Below are 26,750 nucleotides of genomic sequence, written 5' to 3'. Positions count from 1 at the left end.
ATGATTATGTTTGTTAACTAAAAAGTGAAACACTGCTTAACAAATTACCCAAAAAATAAATCACCACCAATTTAGCAGGCTCTCATCATAGGTATTTGTCACACTATTAATAAAACAGTATAAAATGTTTCACTTAAACAACTTGCTTATGACTACTAGGTGGGTGTGGCAATAGTAAGTAAAGGATCTACTTCAATAAAACTGATATGTTACCTAATACTCATATAATTTGGATATAAAATACTAATTAAAATTTTAAATAGTATTTTTGCTAAGTCAACAGCAGTTTGATATACTGAATGAGTTGTAAGTCTAAACTGAATATTTACAATCTTCCTGCTTATTTATAGATTTTTGTTATTTTTAGAGCATGATATTTAAATGTAGAAATATTTCAACTCAGTTTAGTTTCTCCCAACAAATTCTTTTGGTGCTTTCATAAAGTTATGAGTTAAAGAAATTTTGTGATTTTGTTTTTTCTTTTTTAAAGAGAGATATTTTCCTTTTGGGAGATGTTCAAAATATTTTTCCATTCTATCTCCAGAAACTATAACAACATACTTAAACCTCAAGATTTAGTCCTTACAGAATATTTTGTTCAAAAAGTTTCTCTTTGGTGTCAATAACCTCTCTTTCTCATGTCCAAAATCTTCCTCCTTTCCCTAGAACAGAGTTCTAGTTCTTTATAGGACAACTCATTAATTTTTTGAACTACTTCCAATTTAAAAAGACTGAAAGAGGCAAACGTGGAACAAACATCTAGGGCAGATTTGGGCTACTAGCCTTTATTGTTATTTTAGCCATACACCCCCATTGGAGAAGACTGATTTTCTTTTTTACAAATTACTTTTCTGGAAATTCTAAAATTCTTTGGTATGCTTCTAGGGTTTCATATGTTTGGTATGAATGCCCATAGATCCGTCATCTATAGTTTTACTTGAACTTGTATAAACATTTTATTGATTAGGAAGTTATATCTTGGAATTTGAGTTGGTTTTTTTTTTTTTATATTTAAAGCAGCTGATATATCCTACACAAAATTGTGCAAGAGTGCATCACCTTAGAATGTAAGCCCTATGCTGAACTTCATATGAGGTCTTTCTACTAATAAAAAAGTAAAGGCAGGAATAAACAAAATATGCCTGCCTCTATAGTCAGTGTATACTGCAGAGAAAAAATAGTGGTTAATAATAACAGGATTTTAAAATATAGACCTAGATAATTCCATTCAAAAAATTCATTGGCTGTCCTAAGTTAAGACTTTGCTGCTCAGAGATCAAAAGAGGTAAGAGCACTTGGCATGGTGGCACATGTCTGTAATTCTAATAACTCTTAGAAAAAAGTATCTAGTAAAAAAAAGTTGGGAATGTAGCTCTGTAGCTCAGTGGTAATGCACCTTGGGTTCAGTTCCCCAAAAGGAGGTAGGAGGTAGGGGCTCTCTTCCCTTCTCCTCCATTTTTGTGCTGATGAAAAAAAGTTAAAAAGCTTTACAACATAATATGATTACACTAACTCCGTTTATCCATACAAAATCATCATGTTACATTATTAAAGCAGAAAAAAAGTATTAGTAACAAATTTCTCCAAGTTTGGATTCAATAAGCAAAGCAAATAAATTTGACTCTGAAACTTAGAGAAAATATTTGTCAGAGAAAGATCCTTGGGTGATTTAGATTTTGTCTTCCTAACTCTTCCACTTCTTTATTCCCACCATTTCCAACATGATCTCTCTGAATAATCCCAAACTTAATATTGTACTAACTGGACCATATAAAATTTCTGATATTCAATTGTTTTTGACCTAAAGAAATTGTAGTTGCTTATAAACTGGCCTAATATATTCTATAACTCAAAATATACACCCCACCCTATTTTGCAATTAAAAACAATTATAAGTTTCATGCTTTCCTAGAACACTCCATTTTAGGCTATTTTCATATGATAAATAAGCTACATGTTAATTTTTTTCTGAGAATAAGTGGCCTATAGTTATAAAAATGTACTTGGCTCCAAACTAGAATGATAGGTTTAGTAAGTACTCTCAGAAGATTTAATGAAAAGAATTTTACTTCTAGTAAAAATACAAATATTTAAGAATTCTACACAATTTCTACTTGGTATTTACATTATTGTAGTATTTTGTGATATTAAATTTTCTAGTTTGAACACAGAATGTGTACAAACATAATGTGTTGTATTCATCAATGTGAAACTAGATCAAAATACTCAAAGCCATGTGCCATGTAACTGTTGTCTTTGAAAGTTAAATGTGGGGAATTCTTACAGAAAATTTCATGTTTTTTTTTTTTTATCTCTCCTGGTCTATTATGAACATCCCTGGAAAATTAATGATGTGAGAACATCCCTAGAACCCCTGAATAAATCTATATACTCCAAAGTAAGTGACTGAAGTGAAAGTGCAGTAAATGGAGAATCATCAGGAGGCTGGAGTCTAGAGGTAGTCCTGTCACACTCTTGCAAGAAAGATGTCTTTGGGTTGGTGCACTGCAAAGCTTCTCTGAGGCCAATTCTAACTGGTTCCCTCCTAGACAGCTTATTTTAGCACTAGGGATTGAATCCAGAGATGCTCTACACTAAACTACCCCTAGTCCCTTTCCATTTTTTATTTTGAGATAGGGTCTCATAAAGTTGCAGCAGTTGGCCTTGAACTTCCAATCCTCCTGTCTCAGCCTCCAAATAACTGGAATTACAGCTATGTATCTCCATACCCAGCCCACTAAACAGCTTTAAAATACTATGATTCTGTCTTAGAATTTAAGACAGTTGAGTGGATAATGGAGAATCCCTTCTAGGGGAAGTACTTAAGGTTATTTAGGTTAATAACTATGATTAATAGAGCAATTTTATCGCCTCACTATTCTAGCTCAATAGAAAGCTACCTGATACATTATTGGTGGGACTGTAAATTGATGCAACTACTCTGGAAAGCAGTATGGAGATTCCTCAGACCACTTGGAATGGAACCACCATTTGACCCAGTTATCCCACTCCTCAGTAGATTAGCCAAAGGATTTAAACCAGCAAACTATAGTGATGCAGTCACTTCAATGTTCATAACAACACAATTCACAATAGCTAAGCTATGAGCCAACCTAAGTGCCTTTTAATAGATAAATAAAGAAAATGGGCATATATACACAATGGAGTACTACTCAACTATAAAGAAGAAAGACTTTATGTCATTGCCAGTAAATGGATAGATCTGGAAACTATCATGCTAAGTGAAATAAGTCAATCCTAAAAAAACCAAAGGTCAAATATTTTCTCTGATATGTGGAAGCTAACCCACAATAAGGGTGAGGTGCAGAAGTTCAGTGGACTAGACAAAGGGGAATGAAGGGGAGAGGGGATGGGAAAAGGGAAAACAGTAGAATAAATCTGACAGAACTTTCCTATGTACATATATGGATACACCACAGTGAAATCTCACCATTGTATATATCCACAAGACTGGGATTCTAATTAGAACAGGATATATTCCATGTTTGTATAATTATGTCAAAATGGATTCTACTATCATGTATAACTAAAAAGAGCCAAAAAAAACTTGCCTGACAATAAACAAGCTCATGGGTTTATCATATTTTCCATTGATTATCAGGAGAAACTAAAATAGATTTAGGCAGTACACATGAGATTATGTCATCACACTCAGCAAACACAGCTTTCTTTCTTTTGGCTTTCACAATTATAGACCTGACTTTATATCAGCCATTTACAGCATTTCCCATTGAGAGCTGGGCTTGAGTTCCAGAGTACATAACCATGGGCACCACCCACTGTTTGTAAATAGTGAGAATCTAGGTAAAACGTGGGTGGGATGGCCTTGTATTCCACAGACAAGGGAGTACACTCTGTTATTATTCAGAATGTTTCCTTTGAGAGAAAAACAACAAATGATTAATCACAAAATTTAAAATGCTTTTTACTTCTGAATGTGTACAAATGAACTCTAAGAATATTTAAAAAGAAAAACCATTAACAAAAATCTTTAGGCTAAGAAAAAAACGATCATTAATATATATGCCCTAAACAATCGTGCAGCTATGTTCATCAAACAAACTCTTCTCAAGTTCAAGAGTCAAATAGACCACAACACAATAATCATGGGAGATTTTAACACACCTCTCTCACCACTGGACAGATCTTCCAAACAAAAGTTGAATAAAGAAACCATAGAGCTCAATAATACAATTAATAACTTAGACTTAATTGATATATACAGAATATACCACCCAACATCAAGCGGATACACTTTCTTCTCAGCAGCACATGGATCCTTCTCAAAAATAGACCATATATTATGTCACAGGGCAAATCTTAGCAATTACAAAGGAGTAGAGATACTACCATGCATTTTATCTGATCATAATGGAATGAAATTGGAAATCAATAATAAAATAAGAAAGAAAAAATCCTACATCACATGGAGAATAAACAATATGCTACTGAATGAACGAAGGGTTACAGAAGACATCAAAGAGGAAATTAAAAAATTCTTAAAGGTAAATGAAAACTCAGACACAATATATCAAAATCTCTGGGACACTATGAAAGCAGTACTAAGAGGAAAATTCATTTCATGGAGTTCATTCCTTAAAAGAAGGAAAAGCCAACAAATAAATGACCTCACACTACACCTCGAAGCCTTAGAAAAAGAAGAACAAATCAGCAGCAAATACAGTAGAAGGCAAGAAATAATTAAAATCAGAGCTGAAATCAATGAAATCGAAACAAAAGAAACAATCGAAAAATTGACAAAACTAAAAGTTGGTTTTTTGAAAAAATAAATAAGATTGATAGACCACTAGCCGCGCTAACAAAGAGAAGAAGAGAGAGAACCCAAATTACTAGCTTATGGGATGAAAAAGGCATCACAACAGACAATTCAGAAATACAGAAGATAATTAAAAATTATTTTGAAACCCTATACTCTAATAAAATAGAGGATAGTGAAGGCATCAATAAATTCCTTAAGGCTTATGAGCTTCCCAGATTGAGTCAGGATGATATAAACAACCTAAACAGACCAATATCAAGTGAGGAAATAGAAGAAGCCATCAAAAAACTACCAACCAAGAAAAGCCCAGAACCTGACAGATATACAGCAGAGTTTCACAAGAACTTTAAAGAAGAACTAATACCAATACTCTGCAATCTATTTCAGGAGATAGAAAAAGAGGGAGTACTTCCAAATTCATTTTATGAGGCCAATATCACCCTGATTCCCAAACCAGATAAAGACACCTCAAAGAAAGAAAACTACAGACCAAAACTACAGTCCCTAATGAATTTAGATGCAAAAATCCTCAATAAAATTCTGACAAATCAGATACAAAAACATATCAAAAAGATCGTGCACCATGACCAAGTGGGATTCATCCCTGGGATGCAAGGCTGGTTCAATATACGGAAATCAATAAATGTAATTAACCACATCAATAGACTTAAAGATGAGAACCATATGATCATCTCGATAGATGCTGAAAAAGCATTCGACAAAATACAGCATCCCTTTATGTTCAAAACTCTAGAAAAATTAGGGATAACAGGAAATTACCTCAAAATGGTAAAAGCTATATACGCTAAGCCTCAGGCCAGCATCATTGTAAATGGAGAAAAATTGAAGGCATTCCCTTTAAAATCTGGAACAAGACAGGGATGCCCTCTCTCACCACTTCTATTCAACTAGCCACAATTAGACAGACGAAAGAAATTAAAGGCATAAATATAGGAAAAGAAGAACTTAAATTAGCACTATTTGCCGATGACATGATCCTATACCTAGCAGACCCAAAAAATTCAACCAAGAAACTTCTAGAAGTAGTAAATGAATTCAGCAAAGTGGCAGGATATAAAATCAATACCAATAAATCAAAGGCATTCCTGTATATCAGTGACAAATTCTCTGAAATGGAAATGAGGACAACTACTCCATTCACAATATCCTCAAAAAAAAAAAAATACCTGGGAATCAACTCAACAAAAGAGGTGAAAGAGCTATACAATGAAAACTACAGAACCCTGAAGAAAGAAGAAGACCTTAGAAGATGGAAGGATTTACCTTGCTCATGGATTGGTAGAATTAATATTATTAAGAAGGCCATACTACCAAAAGCACTTTACAGATTCAGTGCAATTCCCATCAAAATCCCAATGACATTCCTTGCAGAAATAGAAAAAGCAATCATGAAATTCATCTGGAAAAACAAGAGACCCAGAATAGCTAAAGTAATTCTAAGCAGGAAGAGTGAAATTGGTAGTATCACGATTCCAGATTTTAAACCATACTATAGAGCAATAGTAACAAAACCAGCATGGTACTGGCACCAAAACAGGCTGGAAGACCAATGGTACAAAATAGAGGACACAGAGACAAATCCACAAAATTACAACTACCTTATATTAGACAAAGGTGCTAAAACCATGCAATGGAGAAAGGATAGCATCTTCAACAAATGGTGCTGGGAGAATTGGAAATCCATATGCAATAAAATGAAATTGAATCCCTTTCTCTCACCATGCACAAAAGTCAACTCCAAATGGATCAAGGAGCTAGGAATCAGACCAGAGACTCTACGTCTAATAAAAGATAAAGTTGGTCCTAATCTTCATCATGTGGGGGCAGGCCCCAAATTTCTTAATAAGACACCTGTAGCACAAGAGTTAAAACCAAGAATCAACAAATGGGACGAATTCAAACTAAAAAGTTTTTTCTCAGGAAGAGAAATAATATGTGAGGTGAATAGGGAGCCTACATCCTGGGAACAAATTTTTACCCCTCAAACATCAGATAGAGCTCTAATCTCTACAGTATACAAAGAACTCAAAAAGTTAAACAACAAAAAAACAAATAACCCAATCAACAAATGGGCCAAGGACTTGAACAGAAACTTCTCAGAAGAGGATATACAATCAATCAACAAATACATGAAAAAATGCTCACCATCTCTAGCAATCAGAGAAATGCAAATTAAAACTACTCTAAGATACCATCTCACTCCAATAAGAATGGCAGCCATTATGAAGTCAAACAACAATAAGTGCTGGCGAGGATGCGGGGGAAAAAGGTGCACTCATACATTGCTGGTGGGACTGCAAATTGGTGAATCCAATTTGGAAAGCAGTATGGAGATTCCTTGGAAAGCTAGGAATGGAACCACCATTTGACCCAGCTATTCCCCTTCCCGGACTATACCCAAAAAAGCATACTACAGGGACACAGCCACATCAATGTTTATAGCAGCACAATTCACAATAGCTAGAATGTGGAACCAACCTAGATGCCCTTCAGTAGATGAATGGATTAAAAAAAGTGGCATTTATATACAATGGAATATTACTCAGCACTAAAAAATAATAAAATCATGGCATTTTCAGGCAAATGGATGGCATTAGAGCAGATTATGTTAAGTGAAGTTACCCAATCCCTAAAAAACAAATGCCGAATGTCTTCTCTGATATAAGGGGGGTGACTCAAAATGGGATAGGGAGGAAGAGCATGAGAAGAAGACTACCACTAAATAGGGAAGAGAGGTGGGAGGGAAAAAGAGGGAGAAGGGAAGTTGCACAGAAGATGGGAGGAGATCCTCATTGTTATACAGAATACACATATGATGTTATAATGAGAAAAAGAAAAAAAAGTGTGTCACATTAGATTGGATAGAGAGAAAGGATGGGAGAGGAGGGGAGGAGTAGGGAGGATAGGAAGGGCAGTAGAATAGAATATACAATATGATTTATGTATGTACATTCCATGTATGTATTATATATCAAAATGCATTCTACTGTCATGTATGACTAAAAAATAAATAAAAATTAAAAAAAAGAAAAACCCATTAACAAAAATCTTTAGGCTAAGAAAAAAAACCTTTCTAAACAGTTATTAATGTGAATTTTATGATAGGATAATCCATTCAAACCTTTTGCCATACTTTTTTAGGGACCCTAATACCTTTCTTAACATTTTTGTCTTCATATGTTTATATAGTATATATAAAATATTACCAAAATATTACCAATATTTTTGAAAAAGAAAACAGAAAGAACTGACATACACTAATATAATAACAGTAGATTATAATAAAGCAATACTAACAAATAGAATAGGATTGTTCACTTAATTAAGTGGAATTTTTTCATGTTTACTACTCATATAATTTCTCACATGTTATATACAAAAGGTAGAGGAAGGGTTGGGATTGTTGGCTCAGTGGTAGAACACCTGCTCAGTGTGCGCATAGGCCCTGGGTCAATCCTTAGCACTAAAAAGAAAAAAACAGTGAAAGAAAGTAGTAAAATTGCAGGTATGCAAAAAATAAATATATAAATAAATAAAATTGCAAAAATAAAATTAAAAAACTGAGCAAACATATGCATATTTAATTTCAAGCTGTAAAATGATTTTTTAAAATCACAGGACAATGGAAAACCTGTAGAGAAAAATGGTAGATCTACCAATCCTTTGTAAAATCCTGTATACTGAAAAGAATGTCATATTAGAAAAAAATTAAAGGATAAATGAAGAACTGGAAAACATATCTTCAACAAACCTAACGTAAGGTTTTACTGTTCATTTTTTAAAAATTACAAATATTTGCATAAATTAGATTGATACAAATGAATCTACTAATGCCCTATAGAAAAAGTTCTGATCAAAGATCTGATCAAAATTTATAGAAATACAAATAAGCAACAAGTACATAAAAATGTTTAGTATCATCAGTTATCAAATACAAATAAAATACATTATCAGACTACTGAATGTAAACTTGGGAAAGCTAGTGAAAATCTGGTAGTTTCTTCATTCATAAAATGAGAAGAGTAGTCTCCACTTAAGACTGTGGTGAGAAGCAAGTTAGTACAGCACATGATATGAAAGTGCTTAATAAATATTAGTTGCTCTAATTGCTATTTTATTTTTGCCTATTAGAATGACAAAATTAATATTCAATGATGATTAGAGATTATACCCTCACACATTGCTTATATGATTATAAATTGGTTTAAGTTTTTTAGAAATTATTTTGACAAGATTATTAGGAAATTTAAACCATCCTTTGATCCTAGAACTTCACTTCTAGTTAACTATTCTAAGGAAACCATCAGATAAGATTTACATACAAAATATATCTTATTAGTTAATTTAAATAACCAATAAAATGGTAATGGTTAAGTGAAGTAAGAATTAAGGTACATTCAGATGTATAAGGCTATGAAGCTTGTATAGCCTAAGAAAGGCTAGATATAACATACCATACATAAAGTATAAAAAAATCAGAGTCTCAGTTTTGCTTAAATTATTAATAAGTATAATACAAAAAAAGACAAGATGAAAAGGCAATAATAAATTGACACTAGGATGTAAGCTTTATTTTTTACTTTTTATTTTATTAATTTTCTAACATAATCACACCCCCTGCTTTGTGGTACTAGGGATTGAACCAAGGGACACTCTATTAGTACATCTCCAGTCCTTTCTTAATGGTTGTTTTTTTTTTTTTTTTTTTTTTGAGGCAGGGTCTCACTAAATTGCCTAGGCTGACCTGGAACTTGCAATCTTCCAGATTAAGCCTCTTGAGTCACTGGGATAACAGGCTCATGCCACAGTGCCAAGCTTAGCACTTCTTTGATAATCAGTAAAATGAAGAAATGTTAACTATACTGAGAAAATATGGCTATTAATTTATTTTAAAAATTATAAACTTTGATATATTCATCAACCTCTTGACAACTTGTTTTTTTTTTTCTGATAGCTTACATAAATATATAAACTCGTACCTAATGAAACTGATATAAATTCAAGAGCATCCTGGTTTGGTCTTTACATTTCCATTCGCATGAGCACCTAAAGTAACTAGTGATTTATTTATTTATACTTTTTGGTGTTGGGGATCAAACTCAGGGGTTCCCACATGCTAGGCAAGCATTCTTCCATTGAGCTACATCCCTGTATCTAAAATAACTATTACGAACCATAAACTATGAAATGATTTCTAGAATTAAGAAAAGTAAATAAGAAGTAAAAAGTAAAGTTAGCTTCTTTAATGGTTTACTCGAATGTGTGTACATAAAATGAGGTATATGGGATGGGGACAATTACAAAGGTATTCTGGAGAAAAAATTAGAGGTAGGTACTATGATGGTCAAAATATTAGTTCTGATTCTTCCATTTAATCTAATTAATAGCTTAACTTGGAGAAAATTAATAAAAATTTCTAGGCATGTTACCTTCTCTGGTCTTCTGGTAGGATTCTGAATTATTGAGAACACGGAATTATTAAGGACACATTATTTCAACTGAAATAATGCCAAAGATAATACTGTTACAATCGGCTGAGAGGGAGCACTGGGTTATAAGGGTCTCCACGGCAATTGTGAATGCAGAGTCCAGAGGTGAGTGGCAGACAGCTGATGTTTATGCCATCCTGCCTTTACTCCCTTCCTCTGAAGCTACCACAGTGCAGAACTATTCCCAAAGTGAAAGAACTCACAATTCCTTGTATAATGAGTTGTATACTAAAATTGATTATGTTGTAATTTGGTATAAAATTACCTCAGAAGTCACAGAAGAGAGACTGATACCTCACTAAAAGCAGGTATTTAAGTATATGTGGCTTATCCTGGAACATAGTTTCCAAGGAAATGACTGGTTGTTATTTTAATGTTCTAAATTTCAAATTATTAGAAATCTGATGTATATGTTCCAATTTATGGATATTTGAAATCATATATTCTTTTTGAAAGTATATTAAAGTAGTACAGACATTATGGAAAACAGTAATGGAAGTACCTAAAAAAAATTTAAAAAAGAACTATTATGTAATCCACCAATTTCACTACTGTGTATCTATCTAAACCTGAAATTGGTATGTACAGAAGACATCTGTACTCCCATGTTCATTGCAGCATCATCGCCAAGGAGTAGAAACAACCTAAGTGTCTTCCAACCGATGACTAGATAAAGAAAATGTGAAGCATATACACAATGAAATACTATTTGGCTATAAAAATGAATGAAATCCTGTTATTTACGACAATATGAATGAACCAGAGATCATTATGCCAAGTGAAATAATTTAGACACAAAAGAGACAATTCTCACTCATGTGGAATCTAAAAAAGTTGTTTTCATAAAAGTAGAGAGCACAATGGTAGTTAAAGAGAGGCTGGGGACAGTATGTGTGGGGTTTCAGGTTAAGAGGGGGAAAGGTGATCAGTGGGTACTATGATACAGCTATATAGGAGCAAGACATTCTTAGGTACTATTGCATAGTATGATGACTACAGATAACAATACTGTACTATACATTTCAAAAATCTAGGAGAAAGGATTCTGGAAATTTTTACCACAAAGAAATGATAAATGTTTGAGGAGATAAATATGTTAGCCTGATTTAAACATTATGCAATATATACATCTATCAAACATTCCACAATACCTTGTTAATACATATGACTTTTGTTTTTGTATATTAGTTAAAATTTTTAAAAATTAAGAATAATTTTTAAAATAAATAAATATACAAACACTAGATTCAGAATGAAATGCTACAAAGATAAAATGCTCATAAATATAAACTAGCTGTTCAATTCGGTGGCATTTTAGTTTACAAAGAAAATTTCATGTTGAGAGTAAGTCAGCTAAGCCTTTCTGCCTGGAAATTTAGGTTGTCAGCTCATGGTTGACAGTCCACATGCTTCCTCTCCTACAGTTCAAAGTCTAGGTAGCGAAGTGTCCCTATTGTACCTGCTTAAGGTATCATCTTCAGTACTCAAGTACTCAGAGTGGACCTTCAGGAAATGAAAAACAGCATCTTTCAACATGGAGAGGTTTCTCCCATGAGCTACTCCTTTCAGCAGCTGGAAGTATGTGGAAGCCAGGAAGCGTAGCCATGTTATTGGCTTACAGAGTCTGCAAATCTATCTCACTTTGAGGAGAGAGTATTAAACTTCAAAAAGAGAGTTTTTAACTTTGAAAAGCAGATTAATTTACCATTAACATACATTGAAGAAAAGATATCTTCTTCAACAAATGGTGCTGGGAAAACTGGAAATCCATATGTAGCAAAAAGGAATTTAATCCCTATCTCTCACCCTGCACAAAACTCAACTCAAAGTGAATCAAGGACCTAGGTATTATATCAAAGACCCTGAACCCACTAGTAGAAATTGTAGGCCTAACACTCCATCATGTCAGCTTAGGAACTGACTTCCTCAACAAGACTCCCAAAACACAAGAAGCAAAATCAAGAATCAATAAATGAGAAGGTATCAAACTAAAAAGCCTCTTCATAGCAAAGGAAACGGTCAAGAATATGAAAGGAGAGCCTACAGAATGAAAGAAAATTTTTGGTACCTACACCTTGGATAGAGCACTAACTTTCAGGATACACAGAGAACTCAAAAAAAAAAAAACAAAACCAAAAACCACCCAAAAAACAAATAACCCAATCAATAAATGGGTTATTGAATAGGTACTTTACAGAAGAAATACGACTGGTCAACAAATATATGGAAAAATATTCAATAACTCTAGAAATTAGAGAAATGCAAACTAAAATTACACTGAGATTCCATGTCACTCCAGTCAGAATCAAGAATACAAGCAGCAATAAATGCTGGTAAGGATGTGGGGAAAAGGGTATACTCAAACATCGCTGGTGGGACTGCAAATTGATGCACCCACTCTGGAAAGCAGCATGAAGATTCCTCAGAAAACTTGGAAGGGACCCACTATTTGACCCAGTTATCCCACTTCTAGTTATATACCCAAAGGACTTAAAATCAGCATACTACAGTGATGCAGCCACACCAATGTTTATAGCAGCTCAATTCACAATAACTAAGCTATGGAACCAACCTAGATACCCATGAACAGATGAATGGATAAAGAAAATGTGGTATATATACACAATGGAATATTACCCAGCCATAAAAAGAATGACTTCTTGACTTTTGCTGGTAAATGAACAGTTCTGGAGGCTATCATGCTAAGTGAAATAAGCCCATCCCCCCAAACCAAAGGTTTTTGTAAATATTAAATGAATATCCTAGAAACAGAACCACATGGAGTAACAAAGATTGTTTTAAAAGGCTATGAGTATTTAATTAAACACCACAAACATATTGCTAAAATATAAAATCTTTAATTCCCCATTTAGTGGATGCTAACACACAACAAGGGATGAGGGAATAGAATAGAAGTTCATTGGATTAGACAAAGGGGAATGAAGGGAAGAAATGGGGGGACGGGAATAGGAAAGACAGCAGAATGAATTGGACAGCACTTTCCTATGTTCACATGTGAATATACCACTAGTGAAACTCCACATCACGTCCAACCACAAGAATGATCCTAATTAGAGTAAGTTATACTTCATGTGTGTATAATGTGTCAAAATACACTCTACTGTCATATATATCTAAAAAGAACAAATTTAAAAATTTGAATAATTAATTATAATATAAAAACTATGTCTCCTTGATGATAACACCCATGATATCAAATGGAACAGGCATATTTAGACCTGATGATTAGGCAAATTCTTAGAGATGCAGGTAATGAAGTAGATCTTTCCTTGTGAAGCTTTTCTGAGGAGTGATAAAACCTGAGGTACTTCTCTGGAGAGGGTCTTTTTTTTTTTTTTTAAATTCTATTTTCTAGATTTACTTAAATTAGGCATTTTAAAATTGCATAGTTAAAAAAAATCAGTTATATTTTATTAGATAAAAATTACCTTGAGCTATATTTGCACCTGAATTAAAGTCCTTTAAAAAAAAAAACATATACCACAGTCTTAGGCTGTAAAAGCAATCATGCACATGAGTACCAGGTTGGACATGGAATGGAGGGCGACACACAAACACACATGTAAATAACGTGATCCATTCAGTCTATTTAAAAACAAAAACTTCAATAAACAAGCAGCTGCTCTTTGAGAATATATTGAAGACTTCATGATTTTGAGGTTCTCCCCATATAGTGGATACACTTATGATATTTCATTCACTATGTTTAGGTACCATTTTTTGGTTTATTCTGAAAAATTATTTCCCTTTCTGGTCTTCCAGATCATTATCAGCACTGCCTCCTTTTTCTTTTTTCTCTACCCCACTGCCTAAACCTAGTGGTCATTATTTGGCTCTTATCTATGGATTTGATATTTTATATTTTTAGCCTTTAGCTATAACTTGGTTCTTTCTTTTTTAGTTGGTTTTAAAATTTTTACTTCCAATTATCTTCAGTTTTTCTAAATCCCATCTTCATTTAGGCCTGTCGCTTAAAATAACCTAACCTATCTGTAGAATGGGGGGAAAAAACCCAATGATTCTGATTTCCTTCTTTCAAGACTCTGAAATATTTATGCAGAAGCATATTTGTGCAAAAGTATAATTGCTTTAATTAGTAGTATTTAAATCATGTGCAAGGTCGGGGTGTAGTTCAGTGGTTGAGAACATGATTTGTATGTATGAGGTCCTGGGTTCAAACCCCAGCAACAACAAAAGTGAAAAATGATCACTACTACAGAAAGCTTCCCGAGACATTTATAAAATACACTCTTGCTGTCATACTGAGAATTCATATAATTCACAATAACTGTGAGAAGAATGGAAAGAAAACATTGTCTATATACATAAGCAAAAAAGGAGATAATTTTAAAAGAAACCAAGACTCCAATGAACAAAGAATAATAAATTCCCCTCTTAGGTAAAAACATATACAGTGTCATACTTGCTTCTCATTTACTCATTCACTGATTACATTAATGTTATTTTTATATATTCTGCATTAGTATGTTAAAACAAGTAAATATCAAAAAAAATAAATTTTACAGTTCCTTGGTTATGTAGATCAAATCTTACTTTGTAAATATTAAATGAATTTCCTAGAAATAGAACCACGTGGAGTAACAAAGATTTTTTTAAAAGGCGATGAGTATTTAAATAAACACCCCAAACATATTGCTAAAATATAAATTCCTCATTTAAAAAAAAAAGCCCGATTAGAAGCTTTCAGATCATTTGAAGATGTGAAAGGCTGTCTACGGTTCAAGTTCAGTGCCAAGTAAAAAAATCATTTCTTCTTCTTCCAACTCAAAGTATGTTTAGGGGAAGGATATCTGATAGAAGTGGTAATGCCAATCTAACCAATTTTAAAATATAAAGTGCTTCTGGCAATATTTGAATACATATAATTTGACAAAATTTTTTATAAACTTAAGCTTTGAAAAATAGCAAATATAAGCTCCAACAAAAAGCTTAATATGTAACTGAAAGAAAATAATATTTTGTAGGAAAAAAACTGTCCTTTCAAAAAGAGACAAAAATGAGTTTTATTTCCCAAGAGAATTATGCCACTTTTATACAACAAAATTACGGTTACCACAAATTGCTTTCAACAATTCCACTGCTTCTTCATTTGACCACTTGAAAATCAAAATTCTTTCAGATTATAAATATAACTTTTTATAACTCTGTTATTACGTACTGTGAATGGGGAAAGGGGGCCAATCTTGTGGCCATAGCGTCGAACGGCCTCTCTGATGTGGCAGGGCTGGATGGCATCGCTGTGAGCCTCAACACCACAGGCCGCAGTGCTCTGCAACAGAAAAACACATAAATTGTTACTAAATCAAAAACACACAACAGAACTACAGTGTATAAAATATTAAAATAAACCTTTATAAAAAGGATCATTTTTTCCCTTAGGGTGCACATCACTGCAGCCATATACTACATCCAAAAAAAAAAAAAAGTTCCATTAACAAATCAAAGATGACTTTTACATGACCCCTTCCTATTAGACCTACCAAATGCAATTTTTATGCCTACAATATTTCACCTAAGCCAGCATGTCAAGGTAAGGAGAATACAGCCACTTGCATGCCGACAAAAAGTGTCAAGGAGCTTGTTGAAAGAACCACATGAAGTTCTTTTTTAAAAAACATTTATTATTATAAATGTTTCTTGGGAGATTCTTGAGCATATTTCTGAAATAACAGAGGGTCATCAAGTTAAAATGAAAAATGTAAAACTTCTATGTATTCATTTATCAGACTGGTGAATGTCATAAAAGACTGTTTCAACTTGGTGCCTAATTTTCTAAGCGTTCTGTTCCTCAGAATGAAATAAAACAAGAACTTTCTATTTTAATCTGTCTCATCTATAGAAGGCAGGTTTGAAAGCACAAAAACACACAAGAAAGAGAAAGCTAATGTACAATGAGTACAAATATCAACTCAAGAAATGATAGAGGTGTATGGATGTGTATATAACATGATTTTTCAAAAGAAATTACAATGCTATGTAGGGCATTATAGTTTAATGATTCAATTGCAAGTTCTGGCTTATCAACTACCCTGGGTCCAGATCCCAGTCCTATCAGTTATCAGCTCTGTCTCTACCATAGTATCTCTAGGCCTCAATTTCATCTTCTTTAAATTGGGACAAAAATTATAATTGCTTTATAGGATTTTTGTGAAAATTAAATGAGGTGAAATATACAAACATAAAATAGTGCCTGGCATATGCTAGCTATTCTTAGTACTAGATTATTATTTAAATTAAGGATTAAAAATGGAACCTCCATGTTCTTGAAATGGTAAGCTAATTTAAAGTATAGTAGGTAATAGATACCAGACACCATATCATCAATCTTAAAGAATCAATGGAAAGAAATATTCAGCTCACATATTGGTATGACTGTGATCTAGAACTCATTCATAGTCACCTAATTAAAACTAATCATTATTCTGATCACTACTATAATTACTATAATTTACCTGATGATTACCAAAAATTTTTTAATTTGTTTTAATAGTTACACACGACAGTACAATGATCTTGACATATCATACATTTGAATCAGATGGCTCATAATTCTTAGAAAGTAATAAAAGTTTATGGAGAGTAACCTCTGTGGATCATACTTTGGCAAAATCTTACCAAAATGAAAAAGCACAAACTCGTTGACCCAGCAATTTCAACTTGAAGAATTTATTCTATCAACATGGGTACAAAACCACACACACACACACACACACACACACAATATTCACTATAGTACTACAGTAGTATCTGAACTGATGAATCAAATTTTCACCATGAGGGACTTCGGGGCCATTTCATAATCACTCCCAATGGAACTACTTCTAAGATATATTATATGAACAAAATGCAAGGTATCTAATTGTGTGGCACTGTTACTACTTGTTTTTTTTTTTTTTAAAGACTATTATATACTTATTTAAGCACATAAAATACACTGTGAGGGTACACCAAAAATGATTAACAATGCTTATCTCATGGATATTAAGTGGGTGGCAGAAGGATGGGCGTTACACGGAGACTGGCATTTCATTATATATTCTTCTGTACTTTTAAAATGTACCTTTATACTACATGCATGCTTTCCTTTACAAACTGGTAAAATATTCTTAAAATTTCTTCAAGAATATCTGGTAGTTACTCAAGCTGAGCCTGAAACAAATTAAAATTCAAAATAGATCTTGATTATTATTAAAACTAAATTTTAAATAAGCCAATAGGACATACTCTAGAGGATATTTCTCAATTTCATTCCAAAAATACCCTAAATAATGTATCTCCTATGCCCATAACAACACAAATTTGGTTATTTTAATCCTCACTTTGGCACTTGCATAAAAGTACACAAGGTTTCCTTGAATGATTTTTAAATTCTCATTCCAGTTACTTTCAGTTGGAATATATTAGAATAAATGCAATCATCAGGTCCCTAGATGAGGGTAAAGACTCTTCTGTGAATCTATTCTGTTTCACAATAAGAATATGACTAATATAGGCTCATTTTTTTTGCTAGGCTTCACAGTTACTTATGAAGGAGGTTGAGACATTCTATGTATTTGCAGTAAAATACACACAAGAATTTACCTGGGCTGGAATCTAAAGAGTAAGTCTTCCAGTATAATCTCAAGTGAAAAGAAAGAGGCATTGAGAGGGTCAGAATCCGATAAGCTAAGTCAGAGAGGAACTCCTGCCCATGTGTTCCTCCACAGTTTCTCCTAAATTCACTCTTTTCTATCTACAAATTGGATTTAGTTTTCATTTATTGTCTCCCTGGCTAATAGAAATAACACTTTTTCTCTATATTCTCTAATAAATTTGGTTTTGGTACAGAACACTTTGATCAAATCTCAGAACCACCAGCATGGCAATCAAATAGGACTTGGGAACACTGAAGTAGGAGACTGCTAGGGTTTGAATCTTTGTGTTTCCCCCAAATTCATGTTTAAGTCCTAACCCCCAAGGCATTAGGATATAGGACCTTAGGGAGGTGATGAAGTTACGAGGGTGGAGCCCTCGACCCTTTCACCATGTGAGGTCAGAGTGAGAAGATTAAGTGTGAACCAGGAAGTTAAGCCTTCCCCAGACAATGAATTTGCCAGCATCTTGATCTTGGATTTCCAGACTAAAGAAAGTGAAAAATACATTGCTACTGCCTTTAAGTGAATTTTAAAACATTTTGTTATAGTAGTCCAAATGGGCAATGCTAGAATCACAAATTAGAAATTGCCTTGCTTTGGCTATTTGTAAGATATGGAGACAAGTAAGTTTGCCTGATTGAATCTTACTGCCCTTGACAAAAAAGGTGACGATAACTTATAAACAAATAAAAAATTCATTTTTGAGAAAAAAGTCAATAGATTATCCACTTTGCCAATTTCATGTTCATCTGCCATAATTAAACAACTGTTAACGTTAGTATGAATGAAGTTACCATGTGTACTTCTACATTGTCTTGGTTTACCCACAGGGTTCTTTGGAATGCAATATTTTAACCTGAAATGTTATATTCCTAGACTTTATTTTCCACTTCAACAAATATCTTCCATAAATATTTAGTCCCTTGGGGCAGGGTTGTAGCTCAGTGGAAGAGCACTTGCCTGGCATGTGTGAGGCACTGGGTTCGATTCTCAGTACCACATACAAATAAATAAAATAAAGGTCCATCAACAATTAAAAAAAAATTTAAAAAATGTTCAGTCCCTTAATGAGGCGCTCATGATCTATTAAAGTTAAAAATTTGTCACGAGTTTAGAATTTCTAATTTAACAACAATTCTAGCATTTTATAATATTTTAAAAATTACTTCAGAAAACTTAATATTAAATTTACATATTTGTTCTTTGTTATTAAGGATCTCATATATGTTAAAAATACATGTGAGAACTGTTAGATTTATATGTCACTTCATCTTTTCCATCCTCAGTATGTTCACATTTTAGGTATTCTTGAAATTTTCAAAAATTAAATCCACATATTTGACAAAATACTGAGTAGAGTTGTCTATACCATGCTAGCAGAGATATCTGTGGGGAACGGAATTCTATAGTACCTTAAATGAAATGATAAAATTTTACTTGGTAAGTTCTCCCTGTGTCAGGTCCTCTTTCTCTTGGCTGCATCCATACTCATTTTTTAATTTCCTTTTCATTGACTTTAAATCTTTTATTTCTGTTTCTTCACCTTAAAACTGATGGTTGGTATTGGAAGCTGAAGTATCATAAACATCATACACATTAACTCTACTACTGCCTGATTGTCTTTGCTGGTTTATATTGAACAAAATCTCTCAGAAGCGTGAACTTTCAACTGTGGTAGAAGGCAGTTACATTGAAACTTCTGTTGTTCCTATATCTTTTACTTATTCTGTTTTCTTTTCGACTTATAAAGTGTCCTATCTTTTTTCAAACTTCCCTTTACCACAGTAATTCAATGTTTAAGAAGGATGTGGAATCTTAGACAACTGTCTCTTCTTTCCTCATCTATAATGGTAGGCTACATCTTTTGCTAAATTTGAAATCTTAAATCTTATAGAAGAATAATACATATAGCAGACTAGAGTCATTGAAAGGTTAGTATTCTAATATTCTTGCCACTCACTGGCCACAAAGGCCAGGAAAGTGTTTTCTTTCTCCTTGCTGTCCATCATATACACTATGATGTCCTCCTAGAGCTTTACTCTTCTAGATTTCCTTGCTGATGAAGGTGGGTCAATAGGTAGATAATTTTCTCATATAAAAATCTAATCAAGATGATAATTGATAAAATTGAAGTTCTATATAATTAGGAAACTTAAAGGAAATTAAAACTATAAAAGTTATTTAAGGACAAGACAAAAAAGAATCACTAAATTTGAGGAGTCACATATAACTAAATCTGCATGGGACATAAAACATCATTTATTCTAAGTTTTTTTTCCAATTATTACCCAATTTTATTGTTGAAAGTAAAAATAAAGAAGATAAACTTCATTATTTTATGTTAAATGAACTGTACTATGATACCACCACAGCTGAGGGTTCCAGTGAGAAAAAAAATCAAAGTGTAGTAAGAGTTTGAAGTTAATACCTTGAAAATGAACATTATTAATTCTGATAACATTAATTTTGAATTTAGGAGAATCTGGATGTAGATTGGGCTAATACTTGTTTCAATCAGCAAATCTCTGCTGCAAAATAACTGAAATTCAAGTTTTCAACAAGATCGGGAAAAAATGCTTAAATATGCAAGAGAAAAATCTCAAGAATTTCCAAAAACTGGTTGGAGATACAGTTCAGTGTTAGAGTACTTGCCTAGCATGCATGAGACCTCTGTACCAAACAGACAGACTGACCAATACACATACATGTACAATTTCCAAAAAGTTATAATTATACTATATATACTTGTGCTTACATAATTACTAGGCTAATTTCAACTCTTTCTCACATACTTTGGAAAGCAAATCCACTGAAAAGGTCTTGTAAGCAATCCTAGTTTTAGTATAAGCCAAATTAGTACAATAGTTGAAATTCTTTAAAACTACTTTACAATTCAGAAATCCCTCATAGTTCAGATTTTCCTTTAACAAATAAGCAATGAACTCTGCCATTTTGTAAATGAAAGGGGAAATCAGAAATGAGGATGAAATTTAAATTTGCTTACTATCATTTATAAAATTATATCTTGATATGGTTTCACTACTTGCAGTAGCTAACAGTTCCTATTGTACTAACCTAATTGTAGATAAAAATATAAGCTTCAGACAAAAACCAAGTACTTGAAAGCACTGAAGATTAACCAAATCAGGCAGAAACTGGAAGGGGGAGTGTCTACTCTTAGAAGATGGGAATGGCAGTGGATTGAATTTCCACTTTTACTAAGGTCAGGCTCCAGTGGATATGGAAGTGGTTAAAACACAACCCAAGAGGCTTGATAAAGTACAGGACAGAGTTCAAGGCAAACCAAAGCAGGTGTGAAGTGAGGAAGAAAGTCTCAAAAAAGAACAGAATCAAAGACCCAAATTTAATCTATAAGTTTTACCCAAATCTTTGACTAACTCCTAAATTGTTCCAGTGTGGTACTGAATCCATGAAATTCTGCTAAAGCTAAAAGAAGATAACAGAGATTCTAGATGTTGCCACAAAAGAGAAGTTTGAAGTTTAGAGTAAGTCTAGAAGAATAAATTTTCTGCTTAACACACATGTACTGTCACCACTGCTACCAACTCTCTTCATAGGAATATAACAGAATCCCACAGTAACTATAGTAGGTCTGGTGATGTAGCTCAAGCGGTAGCACGCTCGCCTGGCATGCGTGCGGCCCGGGTTCGATCCTCAGCACCACATACAAACAAAGATGTTGTGTCCGCCAAAAACTAAAAAAATATTAACATTCTCTCTCTCTCTCTTAAAAAAATAAATAACTATAATGTATTACTCACAATATCTACAATATCACTGAAAATGACCAGACATGCAAAATCACAAGAAAGTGTGACCTATATTCAATGAAGAATAAGAAAATTCAGATATATAATTTAGCAAATAAGAATTTTAAAGCAGATGTTATAAAAATGCTCAAGAGCATAAACAAAAATCAATAAATGAACAAATAAAAATTATAACACATAAACAAACTATAAAAAAGAAATCAAATAGAGATTCTAGAAGTATAAAAGTAAAATATGAGAAGTAAAGTATTTCTGGTTGCATGCAACAGTAGATTGGAGCTGGGAGAAGAAAGAAAAAGGCTGGAACAGAAAGAAAGATCAGTAGAATTTATCCCATCAGAAGAAGAGAAAATACTAAAAGAAAAATCAAAGAGTTTCGTGTACCTATGAAACAGTACCAAACAAACTAACATAATAAGGTACTTGGAATTTCAAAAATGAATGAGAAAATTAGGCCAGAAAAAAATCTGAAGAAATAATTGCTCAAAAATTCCCCCAGCTTGGTTAAAGACATAAATTTATACATTCAAGAAGCTCAGTGAACTGTAGGCGGGAGAAGTACAAAGTTTTGAAAACCATTCCTATCATTATGATGGTCAAGTTGCTGAAGATAAAAATAAAGACCCAATTCTGAAAGCATCAAGATAAACACAATGCATACAGAAAACCAATAATACATATTTATTGAATTATATTTTAAAATAATGGTTGCCAGAAAGAAGTGGAGTGACAGCATTAAAAGACTGAAAAAAAAAGTTCTCAACCTACAATTCTACAGTGAAAATATCTTCCAGGAATGAAAGTAAAGATATTTTCAGAAATATGAAAACTAAGATAAAATTATCATTAGCCAATCAACACTATAAAAAAGTTGAAATTTAGCAGAACACAAAAGAAAAATGATAACAAAGGAATTCTGATCATCAGAAAGAAAAAACAACTGTGGGAATGGTAATGTTAAGTCTATTTTTTCTCTCAGTTTCACTGAAATATATTTGATTACTTAAGGAAAAAATTGTAATACTGTGGCTTACAACATATGTAGATGTAATATATTTGTAATACATCTTTTTAAATCCTGAAAATTTAATCCTTAGCATAACTACTGAAAAAAAGTATGTGAAGTTATCATAAAGAAACCAACAGATACTTAAAATTAATTTCTAAAAAGTTATACAATTAACCCAAAAGAGGGCAATAAGGAGAAAAGAGAAACAAAAAGTACAAATAGGCATAAAAGCCAAAAACATATAGAAAGTAGTTGTCCCATATCCAACTATGTCAACAAGTGCATTAAATGTCACAGAATTAAAGACCATAATTAAAATATGCAGGCAGAAAGCAAAGATAAAAAAGTAAGACCCAATTGTTTGTTGACAAGAGATACACTTCAAATATATTTATCTTTAAATTTAAAGACACAGACACAATGAAATGAAAAGCAATTGAATTAAAAAACAAAAAACAAAAAAAAACAAGAACCGTAAGAAGGCTGGAATGGCTACATCAATCAGATAAAACAGACAACAGGGTGGATACTGATGCCAGTAAGAAAAAGAGAAATTTCATAAACATAAATAGATTATTTCACATCCATGGATTACAAGACTTGATATCACTTAGAAATTCACACCCCAAATGGATATAAGCAATCAGTTCAATCCCTTTCAACATGCCACCAACCATTTCTTTTTTCTTTTCTCTGCTTCTGCTAAAATTTTTATAGAAATACAAAGGACATAACATACCCATACAGATTAAAAATAACAGTTTGAGTATTTATACTACTATAAAGCTATAGTAATCAAGATGGGAAATCAATACTGACAAACCAATGAAACAGTTGAATTCCCCAAAATAAATTCATATAGATATATGGTCATTTGATTTTCAACAAAGCTGTCAAACAATGAGAAAAAAAAGAACAAAAAGTTCTGCAGTGACCAGATATCCATATGTAAAAACCAGATTTGGCCTCAACTTATACATATACAAAACTTAATTTGCCCAAATTAATAAAAGTAAAGCAAGAACTAAAACTATAAAATATCACCCTGACTTGGGTTAGGACCCATTAAGACTTCTTCAGAAATTCAGAACATGTGCTCATCAAAAGATACCATTAAGACAATAAACAGTATGCCATAAACTGGGAAATATGTGAAAAGTATATATTTGACAAAGGACAATTCAAGATATATAAAAACTCCTATAAATTGATAGCTGGGCATGGAGGTACATGCCTGTAATTTCAGCCACTTGGGAAGCTGAGGCAGGAGTATTGCAAGTTTGGCATCAGTCTCAACAATTTAGCAAGACACTGTATCAAAATAAAAAACAAAAAGGTCTGGATAAAAAGCTAAGGGTAAAGCACCCCTGGGTTCAGTCCTAGTACCAAAAAAAAAAAAAAAAACCACCAAAAATAAAAAATGACAAAAAAATCCCTATGAATTGGTAATAAAAGTCAACGTGACCCCCCCCCCCACCGCCCAACAAAACATAATAAAACAAACAAAAAATAAAAACCTGAATAAAGGATTTGAACAGCTACTTCTCAGAGGAAGCTATATGAATGACAAAGCATTAAATGGAAAAAAAAAAGTGTTCAACATCGTTAGTTAGGGAAATGCACAAACTATTGTTACCACTAAATTTTCAATAGAATGGCTGGAAGTAAAAACAATGACAACATAAAATGTTTATCAGGATGTGGACAACTGGAATTCTTAAATATTGTTCCTGGAAGTATAACATGGTTCAATCCTTTTGGAAAAAAAAAAGGTCTTGCAGTTTCTTTAAAAATCAAAAATACATAACTCTACCACCCAGCAATTTTCTTCTTAGCTATCTACCTAAAAGACATGACAATATTTGTATTTAAAGACTAACACAGAAATATCCTAACAGATTTATTCACATTACCTGAAACACTGGTGATATTCCAAGTATCCACCAACAAAAGAATGAATAAGTTGACATATTCATATAATGAAATATTCATCAGTAATAAAGAGGACTACATTATACTGAAAAACAAATTTAAAAAAACCTCCTAAGTAAAAGAATTTCATACAAAAGAGTACATATTATATTTTGTTTATTTAAAGTTCTAGAATATAATAAACTAATCTATAGTAAAAAATTGTAACAGTGGTTACTTTTCAGAAGATAGTGGCAATAATTGGGAGAAAAAATGAAGGAAATTTCTGAGCTGATGGTAATGGTCTGTATCTTGAAAGGGTTTTGGAAAAACATAGGTTAATGTATTTGTCAAAATTATATTTTTATAGTGCACATAAGAATCAAGGGGCTGGAGTTGTGGCTCAGTGGTATAGGGCTCGCCTAGCATGCATGAAGCACTGGGTTCGATCCTCTGCACCACACAGAAATAGAGGTGAAGATATTGTGTCCATCTGAAGCTAAAAAATTATTAAAAAAAAAGAATCAAATGATTCACTGAGCATAAATTTTACCTTTAAAAAAAGGAACCATAAATTATAAACAATAAACTGTTTAGGTATAAAATGCACTGATGTCTGCAACTTATTTTGTAATGTATCATTAAAAAGAATGAACTACAGAATAAAGGGGATGATTAGATAAATAGATATAGTAAATGTTATACAGTAAATATGTAGTTAATAAATATACTTAAATGTTAATTACAGAATCTGGATGGTAGATATGAAGTGTTTATAATTCTTTTATCTTCTATATGTTTGAAGATTTTTATAGTAAAATTTTAGAGAAAATCAGGATCCTCTTTATCCAGATTACAGTTGTTTAAAAAGTTTAAGTAGAACTCATTGAAAATGGGTGAATGTAAATTGGTTACTTCTAATATTTTGAGTTGAGAGAAAAACCGTACATTTTTCCTATCTCTGAAAGAAACTTAAAGGCTCTTTTCACTCTGTACCAGGGGGGAAAAAAAATCATCACTGACCTTTTTTCTCTTCCTCTGCTTGGTTTTAGTAGAGTCCTGTGTAGCACTCCCACTCCCTAGGGATCCTGATGTGGTTCTCCCCGAGTGCTGGGATCCAGATGATGGAGCTGTTGGTGTAGGAGGTGGCGTGTTCTCAGGGGAGTCGGGGCAGGACTTCATGCAAGACCCCTGCCCAAAGAGACATGGCTTTGTAATAAATAACCAGGCCCTTTACTAACATTACAATTTTAAAAAAATAGCTAATGAATTTCATGTTACTTATGACTTTCAAATATGAAAACACAAATTATTCCTATTTAGTCCATAGAAATGACTATCTTGTTGTTGAGGTTCTAAATACATTAATTTATAATCTAATTATTTAGACAAAATCAGAATTCTTCATGTATAAACTTTTAGCCTCTGGTTTTGTTAGATAGAAATTTTGTTAGCATTTCAAACTTACCTGTCTTACAAGTTTCCTTAAAAGGATGCTTTTTAGATGATATTTGTGACAATGGTGACTAGAATTTTCCCAGTAACTCAAACTCACCCTTAGAGTCACTGTGGATTACTCTAATCCTTTCCACATGCAATGTCTTCCTTTCCTTTCTGATATTCCTAATAACTATCTACTTTCTTGGGTCATGAATGCATGTCTGTTCTTTCTTTCATGTAGAAGCACTTCAATATTGAAGACTGCTACACATTGTAGCCTCATTTTTATGGTTAAATATTCTAAATAATTCCAACCAGTTATTATTAGATATGCTTTTATGCTCCTTCAAACACACCATCTCCATTACTTTCCTTTAGACATTCTGCACCAGGTAAATGTCAATCCAATAAGGATGGCACCTAAAATAAACTAAAAAAAAAATCTTTGTTGCATCACAATATTGCCATCTCAGACATATACAAGCAAATAAAAATCTGTCCTTTTTTTAGTATGATATGATTAATCTAAACATTCCTCATCCTATCAACCATACCAGCCATACTATCTACTGTCCATGATTTCTATAATGTATTAAAAACTTATGCCACACT

At 32.7% G+C, this 26,750-nt stretch overlaps 1 protein-coding gene across 5 annotated transcripts in view; it reads right to left on the bottom strand.

Annotated features, from left to right (window-relative positions):
* Supt3h (SPT3 homolog, SAGA and STAGA complex component) overlaps positions 1-26,750 on the bottom strand; it is a 468,296-nt gene that overhangs the window by 83,899 nt on the left and 357,647 nt on the right. For all 5 annotated transcript variants that reach the window (XM_046426146.1, XM_046426145.2, XM_058573179.1 and 2 more), the window contains 2 exons: positions 25,722-25,889; positions 15,512-15,622 (listed from right to left, as the gene is read on the bottom strand). In XM_046426146.1, the coding sequence (XP_046282102.1) occupies positions 15,512-15,622; positions 25,722-25,889 (279 nt within the window). The remainder of the gene's footprint in view (positions 1-15,511; positions 15,623-25,721; positions 25,890-26,750) is intronic.

This window comes from Marmota monax, unplaced genomic scaffold, assembly GCF_021218885.2.
Source record: "Marmota monax isolate L192 unplaced genomic scaffold, Marmota_monax_Labrador192_F-V1.1 WCK01_AAM20220418_F8-fsc00187, whole genome shotgun sequence".
Taxonomy (NCBI): Eukaryota; Metazoa; Chordata; class Mammalia; order Rodentia; family Sciuridae; genus Marmota; species Marmota monax.
The sequence above is the reverse complement of the archived record's forward strand: the minus strand, read 5'-3'. Positions and strand labels throughout refer to the sequence as shown.